This window comes from Cynoglossus semilaevis, chromosome 6, assembly GCF_000523025.1.
Source record: "Cynoglossus semilaevis isolate Cse_v1.0 chromosome 6, Cse_v1.0, whole genome shotgun sequence".
NCBI classification, from domain to species: domain Eukaryota; kingdom Metazoa; phylum Chordata; class Actinopteri; order Pleuronectiformes; family Cynoglossidae; genus Cynoglossus; species Cynoglossus semilaevis.
Window position 1 is genome coordinate 2151860 of NC_024312.1, and position 10039 is coordinate 2161898.

The following is a 10039-nucleotide window of genomic DNA, read 5'->3' on the forward strand; positions in this document are numbered from 1 at the left end:
GTGGTCCGAAGGTAAACCGGATGGCCGTTGCGCAGAGGTACCTCGTCAGTATGTCCTGTGAGGCCGGCACGACGCACTGGACGCTGACCGCGGTGCTCCTCCTGGGCTTCGTGCTGGGACTCGTGTCAGCGTATCCGCTACCGGGCGGCGTCAGGACGAATGCAACTTCTCTGGAGAGAAGCTGGGAGACCCTCTTCTCCCGTTCCGTGCTGGGGATCTCCGGGGAGAGAGCGGAGCTGAACTGGGAGAGTGACTATCTGCTGGGCATCAAGAGAGTGCGGAGGCTCTACTGCAACGTGGGCATCGGGTTTCACCTTCAGATCCTCCCCGACGGCAGGATAAACGGTGTACATAATGAAAACCAGTACAGTGAGTGACTGCACCTGCACCCGTGTTCACGCCATAGACATTCAAAGAGTGATGCGGAGAGAACAAGCATGGGTGACAAGTAATGGTGATCATAATAATAAAAAAAAATCGTAACAATAATAACCATAATAATAATAATAATAATCATACCTCCCTCTATATTCATTTGCATGGAAAGTACCGGATTTATTCCACCTTAAATTTTAAGAAATCAAAGATCCATCAGTTTTACTGAACACCCTGCACCACCACTCCTCCTTCTTCTCCTCCTCTCCTCCCCCTCTCCACCAGGCTCAACCATGTCATGAATGTATGGACGCTTTTAGACACAACTTATTTTTACGCGGCCCTCCTCTGAGGGCGGTCCACGGACCGATTACATAGTAAGAAAACGCGTCACGCGTCAACGCGATCGTCAGAAAATGACTTTACAGTTATAACCCCGTGGCTGTAATGATGCGCCGCGGCCACACGGTGCACCTGTGGTGTGGAGGAGGCGCAGATGCGCGCATGAATGATGGTTTTGACAGATGCAGAACAAAAGGGCCGAGGGCACGGCTACACCCATGTAGACGCATGGGGGGCAGCACAAAGCCCAGAGTCGTCACACGATCACGGGTCGGAGTTTGTGTTTATTATTTATGATGAGCGTTGATTTGATCTAATGTCATGTCATTTCATCTCGTCCCCCCCCCCCCCCCCCCCCCCAGGTCTGATAGAGATCTCCACGGTGGAGAGAGGAGTCGTGAGTCTCTATGGTGTCAGGAGTGAGTTGTTTGTCGCAATGAACAGCCGGGGAAGGTTATACGGAACGGTAGGTGTACAAACACACACACAAACACACACACACGCACACTTTCATTTATTGCCAGTCTAAGGACAAACGTTTGGCAGCGTCCAATAGCCTGGATTTGTTCAACCTGTCAGCCAATGCTTCCCTATAGATTTTGATTTCGTGGCTAAATGGCGTGATGCTCTATTTAAAGCCGGTGCGCCTGCAGTGGCCTATGGGTAAATAATGATGAGGTTAACAGATGCAAGGTTTGGTTCGCACGCCTGTGATGTGCGTGTGGGCGCGTGCGTGTGAGCGCGTGCGTGTATGTACGTGGGAGGGAGAGAGAGAGAGAGAAGGGAAACCCCCGACACACAGGGTTCTGTCAGCAGAGATGAAAATCGATTTTTAAGGGCAAAGTGCTGATTTAGCAAAAGTCAGTGAAGACTCACACAGTGGGAGCAGCAGAGGCAGAGTTTCACTACAACAACAAAAAAAACTCTCAGATAAGGGCATAGTACTATATATATATATATATATATATATATATATATATATATATATATATATATATATATATATATATATATATATATATATACACACTATATATTTACATATATATATAAGAGTAAAATATATAGTATAATCATTGTTTTATACCATTAAACATTGTAAAGGAAAAAGAAAATATTTTCTACTTAAACAACTAATACTGTAGTGGAAGAGTGTTCCCGCTGTTGCCTTTCAGCAGTGGTACCCAAACCTTTACTGCAGCGCCCCCTTTTTATTGAAAGAAAACTATTGTCAAGGCTATCGCCCTTACGTTGATACAGTCAAAGAAAATGTTGACATATTCCGTTTGCCTCATGAGAACCCTGTACTTTAGCTCTGTGGCCCTATGGGGATCCTGCCAGTTGTTGTTCAACTGGAGGGTGGTGGGATGGATTCTCTTGTTGTTGCTCTCCACGAAAACTTTATTGATGGCTAGGCTATGCTGTGTTGCTAAGTGAACTGGATGTTGTTGTTTTTTTTAATAGATACTTATGTAAATCTTCTCTTCTCTGTGGGCCGACATGTTCTAGTCGATCATCTCAAAGCTTCTTCAGGAATAACTGATAACTAAAGATGGCTGACACTCTCCGGTGCTTTACATTGTTTTTTTCCTCTAAAACAGAATATAATTGACAAAAAAATATTTTATTTTTTTTCTATAAAGGGCCCAAAACACGATTTTTTTATAACTTTATTTTATTTTTTCCATTGGCAAGTTAGTTTTTTATATTATTTACGTATATATTTACCCTTGACGACCCCCCCCCACACTGTTAACAACACCCCCCCCCCCCCCGGACTGTATTACCCTTTCCCACACAATTATATGCACAGTAGAGTTGTATAATACAAATATAAGACATACATATTACGTAAATAAATGAAATACACAACGCGGCGGAGGTTAGCCCTCAGCTACGGAAGTGGCGACAGGTGCAGCCCCGGCCGGTGAGATGCTACGATGCATTAGCCAATCAGCGTGAGGAACAGAATCATTGCTGTGTTCGATCTCCTCTAGGTAAACAAAGCTACCAGCGATGTCTTTTAGTTTGTTTTTTTTTGTTTTGTTTTGTTTTGCTATATTTTTACTGTTTATTAGAACATGCTTTTCTCTGACGAAAAAAATTAAAATATTGGAAATAATTAAAAAAAAATTACCGCGATGTGGCGAAACTCTCGCGAGATTGGAATAAACAAAATCTGTACTGAGGGAGCGGAAGGAGAACCGCGATATAGTGAGGGAACACTGTCCTCATAGTTAAATCCTGTCAATGATTTGCATATACTGTTGAAAGAATTCTTCTACAGTAAGTACATAAAACTTTCAAAGTTTATTTTAACGTATAAGCGCTGCCCTAACATGTAGCGTGCGAGATAGTAGCAAAGGGCTAGCAAGTAGCGAAGCATGTTAGCAGCGTACTACTGCTTACCTAGTACGCAACATATCGCTAGCGCACTTGTTTATGGCGAGTTAGCAGCAAGTTAGCAGCAAGTTAGCAACGGGCCATACAATAGAACAGCATTTAAAAGTCATTTTTCCTTAGCTAAGCTAACCCTGTATTTACCAGCAAAATCTACTGCCATCTACAGATCTAGTTTGACACTGGTTTTGAGTCCTACATATCACAAATTTAACCTTAATTCTGCTTTAAAAATATACATTTATTTCATTTGTAGTGACGACGAGAATCTGCCCAGAGTTCAGAGTGTATTCGTGGAATACTGCAAATACCCTGTAGATGTGTGTAGTACAGTTCTTTATATATATAGTGATGGAGGTGATAGAAGGAAATCCCCCTCACCTCCCATCAACTCCCTCACCCCTCCCTCCACTAAGACATGGCTGCTGCTTATCAAGCTGTGGCCCAACATATTTGACAGACAGAATGTGAGCCTCTTATCTGCCCCTGAGTGATGAAGCGTTGGCCTGAAAGCCCCACCAATGATCTGATAAGAGATTGAATTAGGCCAAATGGTCTCTGACCAACACTTCACACAGTATGTGTCACTCGTGTACTGTCTGCAGTGAGTGTTTCCTGGCTGTGTCACAAGACGAAGCCGGTGAAGGGTGATTTATTTTAGATACTGGAGAAGGTGTTTTGGCTGAATTAAATCCAAAAGTCTAGGGTTGATCACCCCACTGGTTCACAAAGTGAGGGATGAGGTGCAATTGCATGCTATTGAGTTACAGTTTTTATGCTGCCTTGGATTATTAAAAAAAAAGTTTTACCATCTGACTAAATTTTATTGATATAAAAGTTGGTGAACTTTTACATAAAACAACACTGCATCAGTAAAATGTCAATGTCGTTTTCAGGCCTTTGGTAAAAAAAAAATTAAAAGGTTTTCATCATTTTAGAGGGGGGTCCCAACACCTGGTACATGGACCGGTATTGGTCCACAGGTCAGTTGGTGTTGGGCTGCAGAGAAAATAATTCATTAATTAAAGGAGTTAATTTACTTAATTTAGAGAAGGTCCGGTCATTTCCTTTTACTTTTTTCATTTAAAGTTAATAGAACATTTTCTTTTTCAAAATAATATGTCTTTCAGACTCCGATACTAACAGAATTAAGTCTTAAAGAATAAAGTTAGAATAAATAAAGTTTTATTTTTTGAAAACGTACCGATCCTGAACAGTCCTGTAATAATTCGTCAACGATAACCGTGTTTCCGATCATTCTTCTCTTCCTGGCCGATCATTAATCTCCTGCTCTCTCTCTCTCTCTCTCCCCCCTCCTCCCCCCTCTCCCTCTGTGTCCCTCCCGACAGTCTTCCATGACGAGTGCAAGTTCAAGGAGAACTTGCTCGCAAACAACTACAACGCCTACGAGTCTCTGGTGCACAGAAGCTTCTACATAGCACTCAGCAAACATGGCCGCGTAAAGAGGGGCAACAGGGCCACCACTGCCATGACTGTAACGCACTTCCTGCCCCGAATATGACGAGCGGAAACTGGCAATAACTCACTTATTTGCACATGAGGATTATTTCCCAGGTAACACTGATACTGTATGTGTACAAACACCGTGAAAAATGAAAACTGGACTTTTAAGAGACAGAAACACAGTTTTATCTGAAAATATTTATTCTTTATCTTTATATGTATATTTGGGTAGCGTATGTTGCGTTAGGACGCGATGGAAATGCCATACTTTGCTGCTGTTATGATTTTAAATTAATTTGTGGTCTGAGGAGAGGCGTTGTCGCCCCCTGTCTGTTCTAATGGGTGCTTGCTGGAATTATTTATGCCCTGTCGGAGGATAATGTTACTTTTGGAACTTTTATGGACACTTTTTCCCCCTTTTTACCTCAATGCCCCAAATCCCTGAAATGAAGAAGGAAAGGAAGAAGAGTGCATGTGTGCATGAATCTTTATTTTCATTTCTCGGACGTTTTCCTCGTCGTTTTGTGCGACGGCGTCCGTCTCTGTCAGGGCAACTAGAGCACTTGCAAATATGGTGGTGGTTTTTTTTCTTGCTTTGTCATGAGGTGGCGGTGCCTTGAATTCCTTTCTAGCGCCCGCACTCTTCACCCCTGCATGTTAGAAACATGGTGCTGGAGTCAGAAATAGGAATGAAACGCAAGTCATCGCTCCCTCAGACACCGCCGGCCTAATTCCTCGAGGGCCAGAGATGTCTCCACTTTATTTTCCTTCCATAATTAGATCAATTAAGTCAGTCAGTCTGTCAGTTATTCGGAGCGTGTGGAGGAGCTTTTTGTTCCTGTTGACGGCTATAACGTAACGTCCTCTCCTAAGGGAGCGTTGACAATCCCAGGTTTTGTTCGGCAGATTTTGTAGCTGTGTGCACACGTACTGTATGTGTGAATATGCAAAGGTTTTAACATGATATACTGCGAGTTTATTTACTTAGTTTGAGGGCTGCTGGATTTTTTATTGTTTGGTCTTTGAGTCTTTGATTAGAGGCAGCGAGGAGCTGCTGGATTTTTTATTGTTTTGAGTCTTTGATTAGAGGCAGCGAGGTGCGACTATCGAAGATGCTACGATGTAAAATCGCCTCCATTTTTTTCTGCCTCATGTTCTGTTCTCACCTTTACTTTAGAGCAGTTTTACACCTACTACTGTAGGCTAATAAAGTAGCCCAATCTAAGCAGTGCCAAAGCTTTTAGCTCAAAATTAGCCAGGAAATTGATGGTGAAAAATATGAATATGAAAGCCAAAAGTTAGTCATAAATCAATAGAATTAGCTGAAGTTAAGCAACAAACAAGGGCTAACTTGCTAACCATGTACAACGTGTGCTAATGTTGGCAAAACAAACACAAAAGTAGCTCAAAGACAGTTTCAGAATTTGATCAAATTGCCCTCCAAATGATCTGGGTGTTTAAAAATAGCCCTCTCAAAAAATCTGTTTCCTACCCTGGTGGCGGGTTATGATAAAAACAGTTTAAAAAAAAAAAGAGTTGGTTAGTTGGTTAGGCTGTGATACTTTGAGATGTAATTTTTTTTGGGACGTTCTATCATCTGTCTTTGAACTTTCTGCCTAGCCCTCGTCCTCCGACCCACCGTCAGATTCTTGTGCTTCCTGAGTCCCTGAGATTTCTGTGTGGTGGAGACGAGGGTCTCGGGGCAGGCGGCGTTGGAGAGAGCAGGGCTGTGCGGTCGTCTGTGGACTCCTGCGTGTGGCGAGGAGGGGGGTTTGTGTGTGTGGGGGGGTTGTTTGTTTAACTTGGTAAGGATGTGGATAATGCAGGGGAACATACCTGAGCGTATGACTCGCGGCCTCTCGTCTTTAATGTCAGAGTGGACAGTCAGCACAGGGCCACGGGATTCATGTCCCTGTCAGCTGAGCAACTTTAGCCCCAAGGTCGAAGCGGTGGATTGTGGACTGTGACTCCTGGTCCACCTCCTTCACCTGGTTGTTTCACACAGCTCTGCAGCAGTGAGGATGTTTTCATGTTTTATTTTGTGTTAATAGAAACAACAGAGAGTTGTTGTTGTCGTCGTCGTTGTTGTTGTTGTACTGCCAGATTCATGGCAGAGTCTGTTTGAAGCTAAAATGAGGTGCAACTGATCTTGAAGATTTTGACGTTGTGTACTTGACCTGCAATATTCTGTAAATAGCAAACCAGCAGTCAGGCCAGCTATGTGGACTAGCACTTCAGAGAGAGACGCTCGTCCAGAAATAGGGCTGTCACTTTTTACCAAAAGCCAAGTTTGAAGAATTTATTTTATGTGACATTTTAGATCCTCGAAGGCGTTCACACACACACACACACACAAAGCCGCTCGATGTCGTTTTGTCAATCAGTACTAAGACTGTGAACGGATTTGAACATTTAATCACGATTAATCATATTATTATACCCAGTTAACAATTAATCACAAATGATCCCCACATTCATTATCAGTTGTAAATTATTAAATATTTTAAAAAAAGAGATGACAAATATTTTAGCTCTGTACAAACTTCCATTTATTGCTTTGGAAAACAAGAAAAAGTTCTAGAATATTCTCTAGTGTAACCTCAGAGGTACTGCACACCTCAAATATATATCGAAGCTATCGTATGTTGGAGAACGTAGAACTTCACGTTCCCACACCTCATTTCTTTAAATTCTGTACAACCTTGGAACTCTGTTACAAATCAGTTCTCCTTTAGCGCTACTGCGTTCTTTGTCACTTCGTAGACTCTCTGGTCGACGTGTCGTCTACTTCAGACAACCTGTAATTAACTTATTTGTTAACTTGTGCTAAAAAGTGACAGCTCTACTACAAGTATATCTTCGTATACTGTTTTTTTTATACCTAAAAGTCAAACCTTACTGTAAAGCAATGATAAAAATCTGTGAGCAACCGTTTACAGAGCCCTCAGGCTTTTGTCGAGTAGCAGAAACAACGTTCACGTTGAGTGATTGTGCGTGTGTGTCTGGGTGTGTGTGTGTGTGTGTGTGTGTGTTTGCCAAGACTACAGTACAGATGATATCAGAGAAATTCACCATGAGTCAGGAGTTACAGGGCATTGTCTGACTGTGAGCTGATGTACTTGAGGATAAAGACGAGAAAGAGGCTCAGAAAGAAAACCAGGGAGAGACGTGTGAGTGAGTGTGTGTGTGTGTGTGTGTGTGTGTGAGCAAGAGAAAGAGAGAGAGGGTGTGTTTTGAGCTGGTGCTGAAAAAAACTAACAAAACAAAGCAAAAAGAATCAAAAGCTTCCAGGAAACGGTCGTCAACTTAACGTAACTGTTTTCCAGAATACTGTGATCATTAATAACAACTGGACTCTGTCGTAGCGTGATCTATGATCCGGGTGACGTTTTTGGGCTTGATTTATATATTTTCATAAACATCAACTTCTCCGCAGGAGCCATTTTGTGTCGGTCACAGGTTTAGAAAGCGTGGACTGGTGTGAATTCTCAGTTTTGGACTGACGTCTTTGTGATTTTATCTCCCAAATTATGCAAAAACAAAAATGCCATGTAATTTACTGTAGAGAAAAATCAAGTTTTCTCTGTTTCAGATTTTCTTGTGGCTCATTGTTTCAACTTATTTATTTATTTATTTTTCATTAAATCGAATGAAACCAGACTTCTGACATGTCCACCCAGGACACGTCCACTCAGGACACCGTCACTGTCACTGACTGCGTTATTTGTAAACCGTTTGAACTTATTGCGTTTCACACGATGAATTGAACCTGAGTTCTGGCGACTCATGGCGACATGTGACCTGTCCGTGTTGTGTGATTTGAACTTGATTTTTGTTGTTTTTCTGGTGTCAGGTTCACGTCAAAGGCGCGGGAATTTTCTCTCTCTCTCTCGCTCTCTCTCTCTCTCGTACCGTGTTTGTTTACCTGTTGTTTCTTGGAGGCAGAACCTGTTTGTGAAACAACAGTAACGGAGAAGAAGGCTTTGTTATTGTTGTCCAACCTTTTTTTTTTTTTAAATTTGCCCAGAGGATCATGGAGTTCTGAGTGGGTCAGTTTTGTGTTGCCTTCATTGTCGAGGATCCTGTTTCTGGGTTTCATCAGTTTCTGTATTTATTATATTGTATTTATTGTATATTATTTTGGTAAATATTTGGTTCACAGGGAGACAGAGGTCATCATCTGTGTGTGTGTGTTTGTTTGTCTACACATGTCCCAGTGTGTGCCTGCAGCCTTTGTGTTTCCCTCTCAGTTTTCTATTCCTGCACTGAGGGGTGAGTGCTTCCTCTTGAGCCCCCCCCCTCACCTCCTCCTCACCCTCCGCTCCTCTTTTTTAACATATACCTCACCTTCTGCCTTAGTTCCGATTATTGAAATGATTGTAAATTAGTTTGCAAAACAAGAGACTTCTCCAATCGTGTGTTTCTGAAATCAAATATGATGACGAGTAAATTTAAAAAAAGACTATATTATGAAATGGTTTTCCTTTTATTTTTGTACGTATGTGCTGTGCACAGCAGTCAACTGTATTCCTTAGAAGTTAATAAAAAAAAGATGTTTTGTAAACTGTTTTCTTTTTTTTTTTATTGACTCTCCAGCCGCTGGTCACCAAAAATAAGTTACGAGGGTCTGTAAAAATGTAAGGCCTCGAACCAGAGTCAAGCTCAGGGCAGCACCGTGCATTGGTGAGTAGTGCCATCTACTGGTGGATCCCCATGAAATCAAATCCGACTTTACAAGCCCAGTTGATTAATGTCAAAATTAACAAATTACAGAAAAACACAAAAAAAACTTAAATTTTTCTGCATCATCAGACCTCGTCATTGTGAAAAAAAAGAAGACAAAAACATTTTATGCATTGATTTAACAGACAACAGAACTTTTGTCTTTTGTAGCACTTTTTTTTTCTGTATTTTAGGAGACCTTTTTTTAGGAGGCAGAGGCCAATCAATCACAGACACAGATTTTTGCCAGATAAAGTCAAGTTACCATCTGAGACCAACATTGTCTTGCAGTCCGTGCCGCCGGTTGATGCAGCTTTTATACCACATCTCGATGCTGCAGCGCTGTTGTCGGTCAAACACTTTATTGTTGACAGAAAACAAAAACACCTCGGAGCAACTCGCACTGTTTGGGAAGTAAAACGGAGTTTCTGGAAACGGTGTTCAGAAAACAATGTGTCATCAATTAACAATAACAAGGACGTTCTGTCTCCTTCCTGTGGAAAAGGTCGTGTCAAAGTGGATCGACTAACCTTCGTTCACAGATGCAGGACGTTGAACGACGTCGGTGAATGTGAAGGAGCCGCGAGGCTGCAGACGTGAGTTGAGGTCGTCACTTTTCTGACATGATGTTCCGTGGTTTTTGCCTAGTAATGAAAACAAGGTGGATTTTATATGTAAACAAAAACACAGAGTTCTCAGTTCATGACCCAATGCTACTAGTCAGGAACGCTGCCAC

At 42.0% G+C, this 10039-nt stretch overlaps 1 protein-coding gene and 1 long non-coding RNA gene across 5 annotated transcripts; one reads left to right on the forward strand and one right to left on the reverse strand.

Moving 5' to 3' along the window:
• Window positions 1-6: 6 nt before the first annotated feature.
• On the forward strand, window positions 7-9726 carry LOC103379560 (fibroblast growth factor 6). 4 transcript variants are annotated; one of them, XR_003049904.1, is made up of 5 exons: window positions 7-369; window positions 1080-1181; window positions 4461-4692; window positions 9178-9264; window positions 9595-9726. XR_003049904.1 is itself a non-coding variant. In XM_025056367.1 (3 exons), the coding sequence occupies exons 1-3, from the start codon at window positions 21-23 to the stop codon at window positions 4637-4639; spliced, it is 630 nt and encodes a 209-aa protein (XP_024912135.1). In that variant the 5' UTR covers window positions 7-20; the 3' UTR covers window positions 4640-5627. The 4 variants fall into 4 exon arrangements, 1 of the variants encoding a protein (XP_024912135.1); XR_003049903.1 differs by lacking the exon at window positions 9595-9726 and adding an exon at window positions 9498-9581; XR_003049905.1 differs by lacking the exon at window positions 9595-9726 and having other exon boundaries at window positions 1080-1183; window positions 4467-4692; window positions 9178-9315.
• On the reverse strand, window positions 9429-10033 carry LOC112487123 (uncharacterized). Its single transcript, XR_003049912.1, has 2 exons — window positions 9834-10033; window positions 9429-9731 (listed from the first exon to the last, which is right to left on the reverse strand). It is a non-coding gene; the product is annotated as an uncharacterized LOC112487123 (long non-coding RNA).
• Between the last annotated feature and the right edge of the window lie 6 nt (window positions 10034-10039).

Coding starts and splice junctions, on each gene's coding strand:
- LOC103379560 (XM_025056367.1), top strand. CDS start 21: ATGGCCGTTGCGCAGAGGTACCTCGTCAGTATGTCCTGTGAGGCCGGC. Junction 370..1,079: donor ACATAATGAAAACCAGTACA/GTGAGTGACTGC, acceptor CCCCCCCCCCAG/GTCTGATAGAGATCTCCACG. Junction 1,182..4,460: donor CCGGGGAAGGTTATACGGAA/CGGTAGGTGTAC, acceptor CTGTGTCCCTCC/CGACAGTCTTCCATGACGAG.